We start from the raw sequence: 19,486 nt of genomic DNA on the forward strand, positions 1-19,486 counted from the left end.
ATGAAAAAAAGATTTTTTTTTATAGTTTCAGATTATATGTTTTCAGATTCGAAATTTTTACAATTTTTTTTTTCGATTTTTTTTTTCCAAATTTTCTTTTTATAATTTAAAAATACTTTTTAAAACTGTTTTTAAAATTTTTATTTTTTATTTTAATATTTTTTTTTATAAAATTTTAAATTCTAATTCCAAAACCCCACTCCTTAACTCTAAACCCTAAAGTTTGGATTAATTAACCAAAGGATATAAATATATATTTACCTCTTTAATGAAACCTATTTTTGTGACTTTGAACCTTGAGTGCTACTTTGGAAACATAAACTTGGTTTGGTGCTATTCTAGTATTTTTCTCGAAATTAAATATCTGCGTCGCTTTCTGGTGGATAACTATGCATGACGCTGACCCAAAAAATATCAATAATAATACGATGTTTTTGTTTGACGATAGACATATTGTGATGTTTTTTTTTGGTCGAATATGTGATGTTTATTTATCATTTCCAAATAACGAATTTTTGTTTTACATCGTTTTGACAGTTGGAAACTGACCAATTTTGGGTTTACTTGTTGCTTATCCCCAGCAGTTTACAGTTTATAAACTTAAACGAATGTTTTAAAAATGTTTTTACATTCTTAATTATCCATTAAAAAAAATTTAAGATGCTTTCCCACTTTGGATGTTTGCTGAAGTGGCAAACTTGTCTGCCAAGTATGTAGTTGTTTTCTTCCTCTTTAGATATTATTAAAGACTATTAGCTACTTGAATCTGAGATTGCCTCCTAAGCATCGTCGTTCTCTTATGTGGAACACTACTCTAAATATTAAGGATCATCTTCGAGTTCTCATCTAAGCAAAAGAAACGATTAATTATGTTTGGTTCTTGTCAGGGGCGAAGTCAGGCGGAAGAGTAGGTGCACGTGGACTCATTATTATTTTAATTTAAACGTTTACATGGGACATAGCAGTTGAAATAGCTTAATTGGTCAAGGTGCACCCACATCTTTTAAATAACCTGAGTGTATGCACTATGCACCTAGGAAAAAATTTGTCTGGCTTTCTTGTCTTTGTTACTGGTATGATTTTCAACGATTCAGTAATTTTGTTTTAACTAATTGTCCACTTCTGTGGATACGAGAAACGATGAAAAATAATGTATTTTTAACGTTTTAAAAAAAATCATAATTCATAAGAAATAATTTAACCAATGTGCTTTGGTCTAGTGGTAAATGAGCTCCAGCTGGAGTGTCCGCTCCTGGGTTCGAGCTTTGGCCACTGCGGAATTTACATATGAGCTGCAGCATCCGAGACCGAAGACCGTTAGACGGTAAGCCACCTGGTGACCTTCGACTCCATGTTCACTTCGGTCTCTAGTCAGGACCATCACGGTGGGACCATGATACTTGGTTTACAAAAAAAAAAAATAAGGAATAACTTTTTTTTTTACTATTCTTTTATTTTTGTAGAAAAATAAAAAACAAAGTTATTCATTGTTAATAATAGGATATAACAATTATTACTTTTATTCTTGTAATTTTATTCTTATACATTTTTTTCATATTTGTTCCTTTTGTTTCCGTAATATTCAAACCATATTTGTTTCTTTTTATTGTCTTATATGTGGGTTTCAGTTATTTTTTGTTTGGGCTGTTTATAATACTGGGCTTAAGTTCCCAACAAAACATTTATGGTTATGGTTGTGAACTTGTGATGGGAGATTAGGCTCGACTTTGTGGGATTAAACAAGTCTTTAAATTCTATTTCTTCACCAATCATATTTTCTTCTAATTTTAACAATTAAACTATACATTGATTCGTGTAATGGTGCGAGTGTTTGCTTTCATTTTTCTATACCTAAATTTTTTTTACATCGTTAATGGTAAATATTCTTAACATTAACCATATTTTCAAACCTTTATGGTTTTTTTTTAACAAAATAATGTTATAGTCAATATATATGGTTTTTTTGTTCAAACTCCATAAAAGTTCGTAGTATATATTTTAAATTATTTTTCACAAACAAAAATGTTTATCACAAAATAAAGTTGCACATTCTATTTATAAATTTAGATTGAAAAGTAATATTAAAATTTTAATAAAATATTATGATATGTGTTTCAATTATTCGTACTAAAACATTATAGGGTTGGGTCATAAATCTTTCTAATTCCAAAATTTTAGCACCCCTTAAAATAAATTTTTAAAAATTTGGAATTATAATTTCTATTAAAATATATTTGTTAAACAAAAATTATCCAGCGTTGTTACTTTATAGTATTAGAATTTGATCTATGACTGTTTGAATATTTGTTTTCACTTTAAATTTTTTTATAATAAATGGTATAATATATATTCGTAAACTAAAATGTATTAACTAATTGTTAGTATAACAATTTAAAACATAAAAAAATATTTATTACTTTGAATAATTATATTTTTGTTATTTTAATCGTTTATTATATCACAGTGTTTATGAAAACATTATACCATTAACGCTTACTTTGAATAATAATATTGAACTAATTTACCGATCCATCGCCTTTAAACCCGCTTACCAACTTGGTACATTAAATATTATCCGATGCAAATATCTAATTCTATTAAAAAAAACAAAAGCATACTTTATTTTCCGAAAAATGTAAATTCATAATTAAAAGCCAACTTGCATAAAAAAAATAAAAGGAAAGGACCGAAAAATAAAAGTCGAATTTCTAGGAAAGACGACAGGGAGGGACCCAAGGTTTCAATTATTGACATTTTCAGCTCCACCGTAGAAAGGAAAGAATAATAGCATCTTCCGTAACGATCGTTAACTCACAACGTCCGGCCGTTAGAAAGTGTGGTTGTCGACAAGTCAGAGGGAAACGACGTTAAAATAGAGGTTGTTGGCCGGTACACGGCTCGTAGTTATCATCAACTCAAAGGACAAATACTTTTCCTTAACCTAAAACTAAGGCAACCAACATACACGTGTCCACCGCCTTTACCTCTCTCATGGCTTAGTCGGCTTCATCCTTGTGTATAAATCAAACCTTAGAGACCTCGACTCCTTCACAAATTAAAAGTTTCGAAATTCGATAAATCATAATCAATCTTCTCAATTCTCTCTCAATCTCAAGCTTCGATCAAGGTGAGCTTCTTGATTTCTTCTTCTATTAGTTGTTTCGTTTGAATCGCGAGCTGTTTCTCTACTCGTTGAATTTTGATTCGTCGTTAAAATTCGTCTTCGTTGTTACGCGTCGATCTGTTGTTTCCTTTGTTGATCTACTGTCAGTTACTCGTTAGGATCTGATTAGTGATTTGTTAGTAGTCGTGGATCTATGTTGATAAGCTTCGATTATGGTTCGTTGATGATTTGATTCGATTTAATTAGTTGACTTTTGGTTATTGATCGCTGTTGTTTGTGAAATTCAGATGCAGATCTTCGTGAAAACTCTCACCGGAAAGACCATCACCCTCGAGGTGGAGAGCTCCGACACCATCGACAACGTTAAGGCCAAGATTCAGGATAAGGAGGGAATCCCTCCGGATCAGCAGAGGCTTATCTTCGCCGGCAAGCAGTTGGAAGACGGGAGAACCTTGGCTGACTACAACATCCAGAAGGAGTCTACGCTTCACTTGGTCCTCAGGCTTCGTGGTGGTATGCAGATCTTTGTCAAGACCTTGACCGGAAAGACTATCACTTTGGAGGTTGAGAGCTCTGACACTATTGACAATGTTAAGGCCAAGATCCAGGATAAGGAGGGAATCCCACCGGACCAGCAGAGGTTGATCTTTGCCGGAAAGCAGTTGGAAGATGGTCGCACCTTGGCGGATTACAACATTCAGAAAGAGTCAACTCTTCACTTGGTCTTGCGTCTACGTGGAGGCATGCAGATCTTCGTGAAGACTTTAACAGGAAAGACGATCACGCTAGAGGTGGAGAGTTCCGACACCATTGACAACGTGAAAGCCAAAATCCAGGACAAAGAGGGTATTCCTCCAGACCAGCAGAGGCTGATCTTCGCTGGCAAACAGCTTGAGGATGGTCGTACTTTGGCTGACTATAACATCCAGAAAGAATCAACTCTTCACCTGGTGCTCAGGCTCCGTGGTGGTATGCAGATTTTCGTTAAGACCTTGACCGGCAAGACCATCACACTTGAGGTGGAGAGCTCCGACACCATTGACAACGTGAAGGCCAAGATCCAAGACAAGGAAGGCATCCCTCCGGACCAGCAGCGTCTCATCTTCGCTGGAAAGCAGCTCGAGGATGGTCGCACCTTGGCAGACTACAACATCCAGAAGGAGTCCACTCTTCACTTGGTCCTCCGTCTCCGTGGAGGTTTCTAAAACTCTTGTCCTTTGTTGGTTCAAAAGTCAGTGTCTGCGTTTCTTTTAAATACTTCTTATGGTTTATGTTTTGGGGTCTTATAAAGCCCCTTTTGAATAATTGATGAACTCGCTTTGCGTCCTTGTTTTCTCTTCCGTTATGAACCAAATCGGATTATTCTGAAATATTATAATATAGTCGTTGCTCTTTATGTTTCCCTATTGTGCTTTCTAAGTGTATAAAAGTTGTGCCGTTTGCTCTGTATGGTTCAATTGAGAATTATCAGGTGACAAGAGTCGTTGCTGTTTAATGTTGTGCCCTTTGCTTATCTCCTGTTTGCTTGGCTTATACTTCTGAAATCTTAAGCCTGAATGAGGCTGACGAATGAAAGTGGTTTATGACTTTCTCGCTCTGCTTGAATATGCCCGAGGAACTACAATCTCATCTCTTTGTTGCTGTCTTTTAGCTTAAAGTCCAATGCCTTTATCACAACAGGTGGTCTTATAGTGTTGGTTTCTCAGACAGATGGTTAATAGTGTGGTTTCTAAAACAGGTGGTTGATAATGTTGTTTCTCAACGAGGTGCTTGATAGTGTAGTTTCTAAAACAGGTGGTTGACAGTGTAGTTGCATAACTCGTCTCAAGTGGTTCTTATTGTTTATCTGTGCCCACGGTTTGGAGGTGAAAAGAAGGTTTATAGCAAAATCTAAATCTGTTCATTAAAAAGCTTCATTCTCTTTGATCATGTGTTTTTCTTCGGAACTAGCTCAAGTCGCATTACTCATTGTGCCTTTGTTAGCAACAGATGGTTTGATAGTGTAGTTTCTCAAATTTAGTCTCAAGTGGTTCTTACAGACCTAGATCTCTATAATGCTCGAGTTGCTTAAGAGGAAGATGATTCTTGTAGATTAAGCTCTCTGGTAATGAAAAGAGTTGTTGTAATGGAAAATTTGAGACTTAATACCAGATGTTCTCCTGTGTCCATTTGGTAACCAAACATAAAAGTACGAAACTAGGCCAAAAGGGTGAAGGCTTTCTGTAATTTTCATCCATCAAAAACAATATAATACAATGTGTACTCTGTAAAATATAACCATCGGAAAAAAAATATTACAAACAAGAGTCTCCTGTGGGAAGATCTAAAAGTGTTCCAACAAAAGTGTGCAAATTATAATTTAATACACAATGGGACCTATTGCATATTATTGTTCAAGTGGCAACCATTCCATTTCCAGCTCTAACTCTCCACACTCTACATTCTGAAGCTTGATCTGAACCTCCTGCTTCACTTTCCCATCAACAATGTTAATGATGCTGTCATCTATAAGCGGGTTATCATGCGACTTCAGCCACTTCCCAATCTGCATATCCCCAAACATCTCAGGATCCCCAAAAGCCATTGCAGATGTGATAAGAGGTTGGATATCAAGTTCAGCTTCTCCCATTATGTCATCAGCAGAGAATGTGTCATAATCATACACTTGCTGCAATCACAGACAATCCACATAAGTTGCATTCAGAATAAAACTCCATATGCTTTAGGATGGATCCTTACCAATTTCACTGGACCATAGCTCTCAGGAACAGACAACATGAGTTCTTGATTCCATATTGGGTTCAAATTACTATTCACAACTGTTGTTTGAAGTTTCTGAACAAACAAAGAATCATGAAAATAATTTTAAGATCCAACAAAAGTTCATAGACACAGGTTAATAAACACAGCAACAAAGAGTACACTTACTTGCTTCCCTAGATTTAACACCACATATGGATCACTTGACATCATGTCTCTGATTGCTAAGTTAGTACCTTTCTTAACGGTCACCTTCAACAATCCAATAAACTCTACCATTCCTTCCTCAAACTGTCAAAACTTATAAATCTCAGTTTATATAAAGAGGAAACTGTTAAATAAATATTGCATATTAGAGACTTTACTATCTTCTTTGATGATGAATTTGCGCGAAAACTATCCATGAACTTTGTAGAAATACTTGAGTTAAGAAAAGATGGTTTCTTTGTTGAGCAAGCTTTCCCTGAAGTTATCCGCAAGCTTGGTTTCAGAAACTCTTGGAGTTCATACTTGGACCTAACCAAAGATTGAGTAACTCATTAGAAAGAATGATAGATTTGTCCTGTCACAAGTTCTTTTAGAATAAGTACCTAATGAATCTCATACGCTGGTCATGACTAACATCAGGACCAGGCTTAGAGCTTCCTTCAGGTACAAAAGCTTCGTAAATAGAATTGGCAGAAGCATTTCCTCCAATTTCAATCATGGAGTCGACTTCCTCATCAGACCATTCATCAAGTGTCACAGACAAGACCTGGATCAACCAAACCAAGCTATGAGTAGACAACAAAAAATAAAGATCATATTGTCTGAGTAATTAATAAAAGCTATATCACCTTTGAGATATGAGTGCCGAGGCTTCTGTGCACACCGCAACATTTTAAGCAAATGAAGACTCCAATATTTGCTGATCTGAGAAAAATGAAGACACAAAGATGCCAGCATAACTAAAAGACACAAGTACATGTGGATGTAGCCTCTAATCACAAAACAATATGGTAAACTTGGTTAGACGACATATGATGATCAAACTTACGCCCATTTGGGATCAGGAGCGGAACAATCAGCGCAGACTCGGTTATCAGGTTGTTTCAAAAGATCTTTTATTCTCCTTTTACCTGTTAAACACGCAACCTAATAATCATCAGAAACCCTAAAGATCATTTTGTGGATTCTCCAGCCATTATTGTAACTACAGAACACACAAAAAATCCAGGAAATTTCTCTAAATCTATAGAATTTCATCACATTAGTGAAAACCCAAAAATTAAACTTTTGATATACCTGAGGCAGGCTGGCCGAGTCTGGCTGCATAATTGCTCATTTCTCTTCTAAGAAACAACAATCATCAACACAATGATCCCTGCATTTGAACAAATAAACAAAATAAATGTGAACATTTGTTGAAGACCATTTCTTAAGGTAATCAAACTGATTAACGGTTAAACTTGAACATTGCTGTAATTTTTTTTTTTAAATTGATCTTTTCAACATTGATGAAGGACAAAAGTTTCAGAAAAAAACATTGATGAATAATAACATTTCAATGGAGGAAGAACCAGGAACAAGACTAAAGTTACATAAAAGAAAATCTAACATACAGAGAAGGAATCTAGGGGCTGAATGATCTAACCATGTATGTAACAAGGAACACACATACAGAATCAAAATTGAGAGATAAGAGAGACTTTGGTATTCTTACAATCTTGGGAAAGGGAGGATAGATAGATAGGGGAATGACGAAGAATACGTGCTCTGACTTTTATTTTAACATTTTCAAAAATATTCTCCCTTTTTCTAAAATGAAGAAATTGGAGCAAATTGTCAATTTAAGGATAATAATGAGATCATTCCCACCAAAGTCGGCGACTTTATGGTCTCCATTTATTTCAAGTGTGATGACAACTGCTTTGTGAAATCATATTTTAGTTTTTTGTCTGTTCATTATACCCAAACTTATCCACTGTAACCTTAAGTTCAACCATTGATGGAATCTATTCTTTTGAAATGCACATTATAGATATATTGGGTTGACACATTTGCATACTATCGTGCATTTCTATAGTTAGAATAGAAGACAAACAAAAAGAGAGACTTTAGGGAACTGATGTTGAACAATGGTGTGTTCATGGCTTCTTTTGTAGACGAGTACAATTCTTCTGCGTTTGTTTTTCTTTAAATCGAGAATCTTGATCATCTTCTTACACCAGAGTGCATGTTCATACGACAATATTAAGCAAATGTGATAATAGTTACAATGTGAATATGACTACCGTATAAAAGTTTTCCTTTCTCACCTACTCGAGAATTTTTTTATTTCTTTTACAAACATAATGGAGATGTTGGTTTACATGTAGTTGTGACTGCAACTTGTGATCTTTGCTATTAGTAATAATAATCAACTTGGTATAAATAATGTAATTCTTCATCTCTTTGATTCATCCGAACCTCAAAAACATTAAAGTTCTGGTCTCTCTTGTAATAGAAGAATTGGGTACAATAAATAAAACAAACAAAAAGGGAGCAAAAACTTTAAGAGCTGAAAAGACTTGTCATTACATAAACTTGAGAGACTCAAAAATATAAGAGTACCAAACTCTTCTTTCACCCCCAACAGAATCCTTATGACAGCCTTAAGGGATGTATTGCCACACCATTTTGCGCAGACTTTATGCATCCCCACCTTCCAAATCTCGTCTCCTGCCATATCCATATCACAAACAAACAACAGTTTGATATTATTAGCATTCACTTAGACAACACATAGAAAAAAGAGAGAAGATGAGGGATGATGATCACATACCTGTCCAACACCAGCAATCAGAAATTTACCGGATTTTGCAAAAGCCATAGAGTTCACAAATCCAGTCTGTAACATAATAAAAGAAACATTGTGAGATTACTACTTGTACTAGAAACAACCGATGGATCAACACAACACTAGAGAAAGAATATATTACCAGTGGAAGCTTGAATAAAGGTCGAATGGCACCTGCTTCAACAGCCATCAAATGCACAAAACCACTACCAGCTCCAGATGCAGCAAGGTCACTACCTCTGCACACAGCAACTGAACTGACCCAAGAATTCGTTGTGGAAGAGTTGACATAATCATGATCACCATTTTCTGGTTTAGAAAGAAAGAATTAAGAACTTTTAGAGCTGCAATGTTAAAGATTAAAATGCATCAGACGAGACCGAAAATGAATTTACCATTAGTGGTGGTTCCATCAGCTACAATGGAATGTGCATTCTTGAGGAGAAACACCGGCTTCTTTTTCAACATGCCCCAAAGCGCAACAGTTCCGTTGTCCGAACCAGACAGGTACTCAGTGTCACTGATGAAACAGCAGCTCTCAAGAGACGATGCAGGTGCACGGTAAATCGTACGGCTCGTCTCAGGCATCTAACATCATATAAAACAAGACTTACTAAATACAGAATAACAGAAACCATATGATGATGTCTCAACCCAATAGTCTATTACCTTGTGTAATAGCATGGTCCTATCTCTTCCAACAGTAAGTGCACGCTCCTTCCTAAGCGCATCAATGGCTAGGATCTCATCCTGGTGTCCAAAACTGTCTTGCACAAAAGCTTTATCTTCCACATTCCACGCCTTGACACTCCGATCAAAAGAACCAGAGTAGAGCTCCGCTGTTCCATGTCTGAAACATAGGCAAGAAACAGTGTTCCTGTGACCTGGAAAGGCCTGCAAACACATATAATTATACAATAAGCTGAGACTAGACGGAAGAAACCAAACCAAACCCACAAAACAAAACCAAAACAGGATTATATTCATTATTACCTGAACATGTTCTCTGGTACGAACGTCCCATATATGAACATGCCTATCAACTCCACCAGTCGCCAAATAACGACCGTCAGAGCTAACGGCTAAGGCAAGAGACTCTCTACTGTGTTTTTTACTCCGAGGCTCCCTCACTTTCATCCCGTGAGACTTCAGAACTTCATCACTTGGCCATTTGTATTTGTCGCTTTTACCAGAAGACACATCCCAATGGAGAATAGTACCGTCTTTGGAAGCTGAGAATCCTCTAGTGTCGTCATCAGAGAGAGCAACGGAGACAACAGACTTTCGGTGCTTGACAATAATGCTAAACTCATCACTACTCAGTGGCTCCTGAACACTGATTCATGCCAAAAAAAAAAAGGTTTAAACTTTAATGAGTTATAATAACCTAACAAATAATTAAAAATCACTAACTTGCTTCACAATTCAATCGATTCTCTAAAGCACAAGCTACCCATAAACTTTAATTAACCAAAGTTTACTTATTTTCTGCTTGACAATAATATGAAACCTATCACTAATGAACACTGATTCATGTAAAAAGACTTAAACTTTATCAGTGTAACCATTCTTCAAACCTAACAAATAATTAAAAATCACTAACTTGCTTCACAATTCAATCGATTCTCTAAAGCACAAGCTACCCATAAACTTTAATTAACCAAAGTTTCTTTCATTACCTGGATGCAATGGCTCTTCGAACCCTACCACTATCCTCCTGCTGCTTCTTCATCAATGTCTTGACAATATCATCATCCTCATCGTCTTCATCATCATCATCACGTTCTTCACGCTGCCTCCTCTGAGCTTCCCTCGTTCGCAACAGCAACGCCTCAGCTAACCTCTTCCGCTTCTCTCCCGCCGTCTCGTCTGCAAACTCATCCTCTTCCTCCTCCGCAGCTCCTTTCCTATCTTCGCCGTGAAAGCCGTTTTCTTCGGCGTCGGAGTCAATAGACTCGATGTCTTCGTCGTCGTAACTGACTTTCCTCCGTTTCTTCGTCTCTTGCTCGAAGAAGGGATCCGCATCGGTCGAGCCCTTCTTGCCGCCTCTCTTAAAGCCTCCACCTTTCGGGTGCTTCATCCTTCTCTGTGTACCTCTGTAGCTCGGCGAAAGCAGGAGAGGTCGATTAGGGTTTAAGGTTTAGCTTAAGGGTTTAGCGGCGATGGCGAAGCAAAACAAAAAACGATTTTGTTTGTTTGTTTGGTCGGAAAGTCCACAACTTTAAAATCTTACACTTACGGCTTTTACAAAGGGAACACCTAGGTTTTCTTCCCAATTCGGGTTGACCCGAGATAACCCGACCCATAATAGGCTAGTCCACAGTGAGCCCATTAACCATTGAACCATTTCGTTCTTGTGTAGCACAATATGGGGGCCTATTAGTTTCATTTTTTTTATAGCTATAGACTAATCCTGCTATATGGCATAACCGGACCGTTATTTTAAGTTTGGTCTGAATCCGGTTTCTGAATTTTGGTTTTCTTTTTCTTGGGTTTTGGATTTAAGTATTTAACCCTTCGACTGTAACCGAAAGTAAAGAAGAAGAAGAAAAATTAGAGAGAAGGATAGAGAATCTATATTATTAAAACTAATATAAAACTAAATTACTTTTTGCAAACATGAATAACTTATTGATAAATGAGAACTGTTTGGATACATGGATAGTAGATTAAGTACTTCTTTTAATTTACACATTTAACTATTGCATTTTCAATAAATTAAGTATATTTTGTATTTTTTTTAATTTAAAGATTTTGCCATTGCATTTAAAATCAATTTAAATTAATTATAATGGTTGTTGTTTATTTGTGGTAAAAATAAAAACACAAATTGAAATATCTATATTATTAAAACTGAAGTATATTTTGGTTTTGTTTGGAAACATAGATAATATGATAAATAAGAATTGTTTAGAAACACAAATAACAAATTAACTACTTCATTTTTTTTTTTTTTTTTTGACAGCAAAGAATTTACAGACTCATGTTGACTCTGTAAACCAAATCGGTAACTCCGCATCCATGTGAACGACAAAGGACGATTGTTTCCTAGCACTGCGTGCTAGACTATCCGCCCGAAGATTCGCTGTCCGAGGTACATGAACGATATCTGAGTTGAGGAAACTTCCTTTGAGAAACTGTATGTCTTCCAAATAGCTTTCGAATGCTGGCCATTCTTCTGGTTCCGAAACCATCTTCACCAATTGAGAACAATCCGTTGCAAACGTTACCTGAAACTGTCTTAAATTCTTCATACATTCCATTGCCCAAATCAACGCCTCTATCTCCGAATGAAGGGGTGAAAGACATGCCCTTACATTCCTTGCCCCTAGCAGCCCATCAAACCCTGGTAAAGTACTATACCAGCCTTGTCCTGAGAATGTATCCTCATCCTTCCATGAACCATCTAGGAAACACCATCGACCTTGTGTCACTAGGGGAACATTGGTCTGTACCGAGAGCCCTCTCGTTGGGTCATTTCCCACCTGTGCTTCTGCCCAAAGTGATGATTCTATTTCAGCTAATTGAAGAGTATCCCTCGGATCAATATCCAAATTACTGAAAACTTTGTTATTTCGAGCTTTCCAAATATACCATAAAATCCATGCAAACTGATGATCATCCATCTTTGGCCGGACTCTCCAAAATAGATGATCCATATTAGCAAACAATGAAGAAATAGGAAAAAAATTCGGAGCTGACGGAATCTTGGATAATGCCCACACTTGGCGTGCCGGTGGACATTCAAAAAATACATGGTTAATTGATTCTTCAGGTTCTCCGCATCGAGCACAATATGTATCTCCATTTATCCCTCTTGCCTTGAGATTTTTCATGACCGATATACATCCTGAGAGAAGTTGCCATAAAAAATGCCTTATTTTTGGGGGACACCGAACTTTCCAACAGAAAGCTTTAAGTATATCCACTGTAGGGCCATAAAAAACTGGCGGTTTTTCCTTATCCGGATAGACCCGTTCCACTTGATAGCCTGATTGGACTGAATATTTTCCAGTTTTAGTAAAATGCCATCCATTCCTATCCTCAAACTGATTCCTACTTAAAGGAATACTTTCAATTATTTTCGCATCCGTAGGATCCACAAGAGTCCTAATTACCTGTAAATTCCATGAGCGAGATTCCGAATTTATGAGGGAATCCACTGTAAGATCCGGATAAAAGTTGGGAAAATTTTTGGTTGCTGGTCTCGGGCGAGTGGCTGGGATCCAAGGATCATTCCATACAGAGATAGACGAACCTGTTCCCACCCGTTTAATTAGTCCTTTACAAACCAGAGATCTAGCAGAAATAATACTCCTCCAGCCATATGACGGAGAAGAAGAACGAATCGGTTCCAGGGGTGAAGCATTCCTGTAATACCGTCCTTTGAAGACTCTTGAGAAGAGAGTATTTGGCTTTTCTATCAGTCTCCATAGTTGCTTTCCAAGCATTGCCGTATTAAAATCCATAAGATCCTTGAAACCTAACCCACCATTATCTTTGGTTTCACATAATTTATCCCATGATTTCCAATGCATACCTTTAGAACTTCCTCCTGGACTCCACCAAAACCGAGCAACTGCGCTTGTTAATTTTTTAACGGTAGTCTTCGGTAATCGATAAACAGACATAACATGATTGGGCAGAGCCGTCACCACCGATTTAATAATTACCTCTTTTCCTCCTTTAGTAAAAAATCGAAATGTCCATCCATTAACCCTATTATTCAAACGTTCCTGAACAAAACCAAATACCTGTACCTTAGACCCTCCAAGACTTTCTGGCAACCCCAAGTAGGATCCCATGCCTCCTATATTTTGGATTCCCAGAATATCTCTCAACTCTTGACGAATTTGTTCTTCAATCTTATGCCCAAATTGAATTGAGGATTTCTGGAAATTAATTTGTTGCCCTGAGACAGCCTCATATTCCTGTAAAATCCTAAGAATAGTTTGACACTCCTCCTTGTTTGCCTTACAAAAGAAAAGACTATCATCTGCAAATAGCAAATGAGAGATTGCTGGACACGCTCGCGCCACCTTTAAACCAGTAAGTTGTTTCTCTCTCTCTGCCCTCTTAATATTCGCTATTAATGCCTCAGTGCACATAATGAATAAGTACGGAGACAGAGGATCCCCCTGCCGTAAACCTCGTTGAGGAATAATAAGTCCCTGTGGCTGCCCATTGATAAGTACCCTATATTGAACCGAAGAGATACATTCCATCATCAAATTGACCCAGTGGGGATCAAATCCCATTCTGTGTAGAAGTGCCACAATGAATTTCCACTCAATCCTATCATATGCCTTACTCATATCCGTTTTGATTGCCATAAATTTGTTCTGACATGATTTATTTGTCCTCAGTCCATGAAACATTTCCTGCGCGATAAGTATATTATCCGATATTAACCTACCCGCCACAAAAGCCGATTGTGTCTCCGAAATTAACCTTGGTAGGCAAATTTTCAAACGTTGGCACAAAACCTTCGAGATAATCTTATAACCAACATTACAAAGACTTATCGGCCGTAATTCCGTCATCCTTGTGGGTCTCTCTACTTTCGGAATCATACAAATATTAGTCATATTTAAACGTGGATCCATATTTCCTGTAAGAAGAAAATTATTCACCAACTCAACCACATCCCTCTTAATTATATGCCATGAGTGCTGGAAGAAAAGAGCTGTCATCCCATCCGGTCCTGGCGCTTTCTCTGGATGCATCATAAATAAAGCTTGTCGGACCTCTTCCTCCGTTGCCATTCGCAGCAATATTTGATTCATTTGGGGAGAAATAGATGATGCTATCTCCTCCAAAAAACTATCAAATTCCGTTGGATCCGTGGTCGTAAACAAACTCTCAAAATAATCAACCGCCACCTTCTCAACCCCTTTCTCATCCGTTATCCAGTTACCTGTTTCATCATGAAGACCCACTATTTTATTACGAACCCTACGCTGCTTCGTCAAAGCATGATAAAATTTAGTATTTAGATCTCCAGATGAGTACCACATATTCCTGCTTTTCTGGTGCCAATATTCCTCCTCATCCTTATAAGCCTCCTGCAATTTCCTAGAAACCTCAATAATCTCTTCTTGTGATCGATTATTATCCATTTGCACTTCCTCAAGTGCCTGTTGAAGCTCCTGAATTTTATCTTTTCCATATGGTTGATTATCTTTACGCCATGTAGATATTTCATGGCGACAATTAGTAATTTTGGTAACAAGATCTCCTAGTTGTCCTTCCTGACTTCCCGTCCAGCCTGTTACAATCGATTCCATAAGACCCTCTTGGCCAATCCATCTTTTGTCAAATCTAAATTGCCCCCTTCTTTTCCTTATAAATTTATCCTCTAAGAAAGCCACCACTGGACGATGGTCAGATCCCACCATCTTTAGATACTCTGTATAAGAACATGGGAAAAGCGTATGCCATTCCTCATTTGCCAAAGCTCGATCCAAACGACATCTGACCGTCACTGCTCCTTTCCCTTTGCCCCTTCTTCCTTGCCAAGACATTGTATTTCCTCGAGCCGGAAATTCTAGTAAACCACTATTCCTTATCATATTATTGAAAGGGATGAATGAAGTAGCACAACGAAGAGAACCCCCATCCTTTTCATGATTCCCAGTAATTTCATTTAGATCCCCAATAATAAACCAAGGTTCTGATCTTGCCAAACCCAATCGGGTTAGTCTCTCCCATACTTGTTCTCTTAGCTTTGGCACCGGATCCCCATAAACAAAAGTAAGAAAGACTTGTTTTCCTTTAACCACCGCCTCAATATCTATCATTCTATTGCTAAAATATAAAATCTTCACCTGATACTCATTATAATAAAAAAGAGCTAAACCACCGCTCCTCCCATTAGGGTCCACAGTAGACACACTATCATATCCAAAGTGTGATTGAAACCCTTGTACAAACTCGAAATCCTGTTTCGTTTCAGATAAAAATAAAAAATCCGGTTTGTGTTTATGCCATGTCTCCCGAAGATAACTTATGGTCCAATGACTCCCAAGTCCTCTACAATTCCAGCTTAATATTTTCATATATATAATAACATCTTGTATTGCTCTCTCGAGCCCAAAATTTTGGGTTTAAAGATACCCATCCATTTTATAATCCCAATATAACAGTAACAAACTCCCATCCCTACCGATACCCAAACAAACCATCTGGACCCCTTATTTTAACTACTTCATTTTATTTATACATTTAGTCATTGCATTTACAATAAAGTAAGTACTTCATTTTTGTATTTTTTTTATTCATTGATTCTGCCAGTGTATTTAAAATTAATTTAATTTAATTAATTACAATAGTTGTTGTTTGTTTGTGGTGAAAATAAAAAACACAAACTGAAATATATAGTTCAGTTTTTAAGAAAAAAATTGTCATAAAATTAATAATAATTTATAGAAAACTAATGCAAAAAAATAGTATGTTGTTTCATTTAAAAATAAATTAACAAAATACAACAGGTTAATATAGGAACTGTACAATTATATTTAATCTGCTTATAATTAAAGTTAACTCGTTAACAATTTATAAACACTCGTTAAGAAGATTCTCACCGTCTAAGTCAGACAGCCATCTCGCTAATAACTTGTTATCCTGTTACCAAACTAACTAAACCTCCTTCTTCATTATTACATGTATGACCCCGTAAATACTATAATATCCTAATTACAACTTAAGAGGCTATGGGTAACAACAAACATATTAATACCTTACGTAGACATTACATTTTTAAAAGTTTGTCTTTGTTATCAATATCGCACATGTTTTCGTTCAATCTCCTTCAATCATTTTCAATCCCCTATATATTATTTGAGAAGCATTGCAACATTTTTTTGTAGCCATGTGTCATCACTAGAATGATTCTTAGAATCCTTAGAGAAATAGGTTGGTCCATTTAAATATATAATAAGTTTTTTATTAAACCACAATAAATACATTATTAATGTGATTCATTATTTCCTTAAATAAAATTACGGAATTGCCTAATGTGGCTAAAATATATATGACAATTAATGATTTTGAATCATAAAGATTTGATAAAATAAGTGTGTATTATAATTATATTTGTTTAATTTTAAGCTATTAAAATAAATTAAACAACCATAGTAACCATTTAATAAAAATTAAAAAAAATTATTTATAAATTATATTTTGAATTTTTTAAAATGAGTATAAATTACTAAAACTGTTAAAAGTTTCATATTCAAATTTTGTGATCTATGATTTAAAACTTTTGTTTTGACATGATACAAATAATTGAAAAATAATATAAGTTGAAAGTCTCATTTAATAAGTATCAAAAATAAAAGATATATAAATATATATATCATTTTAAATTAAACTATATGTCATAAAGAAATACATAAATATCGTAATTTTGAAATTTACTTTGAATTTTTAAAAATATTATAAATTACTTAAACCATTATTTCCACAGTGAAAATTTTGTTATTACTACTTTAGACTTTTTGCTATAACAGATACAAATGATAAAAAAATATGAGCAAAAAGCATCATCTAATAAATATTAATATTAACATATACCATATATATGTTACTATCATTTAAATTAAATTATAGATCATATCAAATAGAAAAAATATTTTTTCGATTTATTAAATTTATTTATATGTTCGCACCAATTTAATTATATAAGTAGTAGATAATAATTTTTTAAATATTTAATATATATTTATTATTTCATAATATGTTATAAACATATAATATATAAAATAATTTATATATATAATGTTCATCCCGCGCAAGGCGCGGGTCTTAACCTAGTGTGTTACATAAAACCAATGTCATATTGAGTTTCTTAGCAGTCCAACAATTTTCACGATAGGACCAATATTTATTTTAGGGCTTTTTGCAAAATTGACCTACAACTTAAAGTCAAACACAAAACTACCTCCCTTTTTTTTTGAAAATTGGTTTTGCCCTATTTACCCCACAAGTTCATATAATTTACGAAAATGCCATCAATTTTTTTTTCTTTTCGAAAATGACATCTTTACTCTTTCACCCTCATCATCTTCAAGTAATTACAAGATTGCCATTGTCATCAATACCACAACCACCATGAACAACCAATTTGAAGCTCTTAATGCTCCCAAAATCGATTTACCCTTCTTCTTTTTCCATTCTTGTGAACTAAACACAACATATCTCTCACTTTCTCTCCACAATAAGCTAAAAAAACCCAAGATTTTGATTCTAAAATTTTTATGGTTCATAGAGTCATAGAAGCTAACGATTCTAGGTGGGTGACTTTCGTTTGTGATTTTGTGTGCTTGGAGAAGCCTTATGTATGCTAAGTAACTTATCTCACCAATTTAAGATATGACATCGAGTTTTTTTCCAGATCTGTTCGTCAGACGACTTACTTGGGAAGTCGTCTGGCTGTAGACGACTTACTTGGAAGTCGTCTGGCTGTAGACGACTTACCTGGAAGTCGTCTGGTCAACGCAGAGGTTATTTTTGCAATTGACTTTGAAATCTGTAACCTGAGACGACTGAAAGTTAAGTCGTCTACTATTGTTTGGTTTCAAAAAAATTTCCAAAGAACCTAGACGACTTACATTTCAGTCGTCATAGGTTAGTTTTGCATTTGACTGGATAATTTCAGAAGTTTGACTTCCCCAGACGACTTACATTTCAGTCGTCTGGTGAAAATTAAAACAATAATTTTTTTTTAAAAGTAAACGACTTACAATTAAGTAGTCATAGGTTAGTTATGAAATTGAAAAAAAAAACTTCAAGATTTAATTATACACAGACGACTTATAATTCAGTCGTCCACCAGACGACTTAATTGTAAGTCGTCCAGGATTTTTTTCCGAGATTCTGGTCAAACCTGGTAAATCCTGGACGACTTACATTTCAGTCGTCTCGTGGACGACTGAATTATAAGTCGTCTGTATATAATTAAATCTTGAAGTTATTTTTTCCAATTGCAAAACTAACCTATGACGACTTAATTGTAAGTCGTCTACTTTTTAAAAAATATTATTATTTTAATTTTCACTAGACGACTGAAATGTAAGTCGTCCAAAAAGTCAAACTTCTGAAATAATCCAGTCAAATGCAAAACTAACCTCTGACGACTGAAATGTAAGTCGTCTAACTTTTTTGGAGTTTTTTTTTTAACCAAACAATAGTAGACGACATAACTTTCAGTCGTCCGAAATAACAGATTTCAAAGTCAATTGCAAAAATAACCTCTGCGTTGACCTGACGACGTATAGTTTAGTCGTCTAGACAACTTAGATTAAAGTCGTCCGCGTCTTCTCCGCTAGTTTTTAAGTCTTCTACGTTAGTTTTTGAATAACTTTTATTTTTAAGAGTGATAAGTAACTTCAAGATATGTAAAACTCATATTTACAAAATATGTTCTCTCCCTTAGTTTTACTAAATTTGACTAAGTTTTTCAACACAAACTTATAAAAAAAATATGATATGCTTTGACTAGTTACTATTGTTTGTTTCCATCTCTTAAGTATTATTGTTATAGACAATAATGATGACTATTACTATGAGTTGGAAGAAGGGTTAAATGCTTCTTAAAATGTTGTATCAATATGAAGCTACCAACATTCTTGTTTATTAAGATGAGAAAAAGGCCATTGGAGTTTATTATTGCATATGAGAGATCCAAAGATAAGAAAAAGGCTACTGAAGTCTATTATTTCATTGATTTGTAAATGTGTAAACACATTGTTAGCACATTTAATACATCTTGGAAAACATTATTA

The 19,486-nt window shown here is 35.3% G+C and overlaps 3 protein-coding genes across 4 annotated transcripts; 1 reads left to right on the plus strand and 2 right to left on the minus strand.

Annotated features, from left to right (window-relative positions):
- Positions 1 to 3,110: 3,110 nt before the first annotated feature.
- LOC106438742 (polyubiquitin) lies at positions 3,111 to 4,642 on the plus strand (the record flags this gene model as incomplete). Its single annotated transcript, NM_001315874.1, is given in 3 exon segments — positions 3,111 to 3,127; positions 3,412 to 3,777; positions 3,781 to 4,642. Coding segments are annotated over 2 exon segments (915 nt in total), but the record flags the coding sequence as incomplete, so codon positions are not given.
- Positions 4,643 to 5,372: 730 nt separating this feature from the next.
- On the minus strand, positions 5,373 to 7,742 carry LOC106443804 (probable ADP-ribosylation factor GTPase-activating protein AGD13). 2 transcript variants are annotated; one of them, XM_013885359.3, is made up of 9 exons: positions 7,587 to 7,742; positions 7,169 to 7,247; positions 6,921 to 7,002; positions 6,721 to 6,796; positions 6,475 to 6,638; positions 6,250 to 6,400; positions 6,053 to 6,175; positions 5,864 to 5,959; positions 5,373 to 5,792 (listed from the first exon to the last, which is right to left on the minus strand). In XM_013885359.3, exons 2-9 carry the CDS (start codon positions 7,206 to 7,208, stop codon positions 5,511 to 5,513), a joined length of 1,014 nt encoding a protein of 337 aa, XP_013740813.1. In that variant the 5' UTR covers positions 7,209 to 7,247; positions 7,587 to 7,742; the 3' UTR covers positions 5,373 to 5,510. The 2 variants fall into 2 exon arrangements, with proteins under 2 accessions (XP_013740813.1, XP_048632040.1); XM_048776083.1 differs by lacking the exon at positions 7,587 to 7,742 and having other exon boundaries at positions 7,169 to 7,535.
- Positions 7,743 to 8,287: 545 nt separating this feature from the next.
- Positions 8,288 to 10,934, minus strand: LOC106438741 (U3 snoRNP-associated protein-like YAO). Its single transcript, XM_013880003.3, has 7 exons — positions 10,382 to 10,934; positions 9,696 to 10,038; positions 9,372 to 9,596; positions 9,098 to 9,290; positions 8,845 to 9,011; positions 8,688 to 8,753; positions 8,288 to 8,584 (listed from the first exon to the last, which is right to left on the minus strand). Exons 1-7 carry the CDS (start codon positions 10,780 to 10,782, stop codon positions 8,507 to 8,509), a joined length of 1,473 nt encoding a protein of 490 aa, XP_013735457.2. The 5' UTR covers positions 10,783 to 10,934; the 3' UTR covers positions 8,288 to 8,506.
- Between the last annotated feature and the right edge of the window lie 8,552 nt (positions 10,935 to 19,486).

The sequence above is a fragment of the Brassica napus genome, chromosome A3 (assembly GCF_020379485.1).
Source record: "Brassica napus cultivar Da-Ae chromosome A3, Da-Ae, whole genome shotgun sequence".
NCBI classification, from domain to species: Eukaryota; Viridiplantae; Streptophyta; class Magnoliopsida; order Brassicales; family Brassicaceae; genus Brassica; species Brassica napus.

Coding starts and splice junctions, on each gene's coding strand:
- LOC106438741 (XM_013880003.3), bottom strand. CDS start 10,782: ATGAAGCACCCGAAAGGTGGAGGCTTTAAGAGAGGCGGCAAGAAGGGC. Junction 9,012..9,097: donor TGATGGAACCACCACTAATG/GTAAATTCATTT, acceptor TTTCTAAACCAG/AAAATGGTGATCATGATTAT. Junction 8,585..8,687: donor TGATTGCTGGTGTTGGACAG/GTATGTGATCAT, acceptor TGGATATGGCAG/GAGACGAGATTTGGAAGGTG.
- LOC106443804 (XM_013885359.3), bottom strand. CDS start 7,208: ATGAGCAATTATGCAGCCAGACTCGGCCAGCCTGCCTCAG. Junction 6,401..6,474: donor CAGCGTATGAGATTCATTAG/GTACTTATTCTA, acceptor ATCTTTGGTTAG/GTCCAAGTATGAACTCCAAG. Junction 6,176..6,249: donor ATTCATCATCAAAGAAGATA/GTAAAGTCTCTA, acceptor AAGTTTTGACAG/TTTGAGGAAGGAATGGTAGA.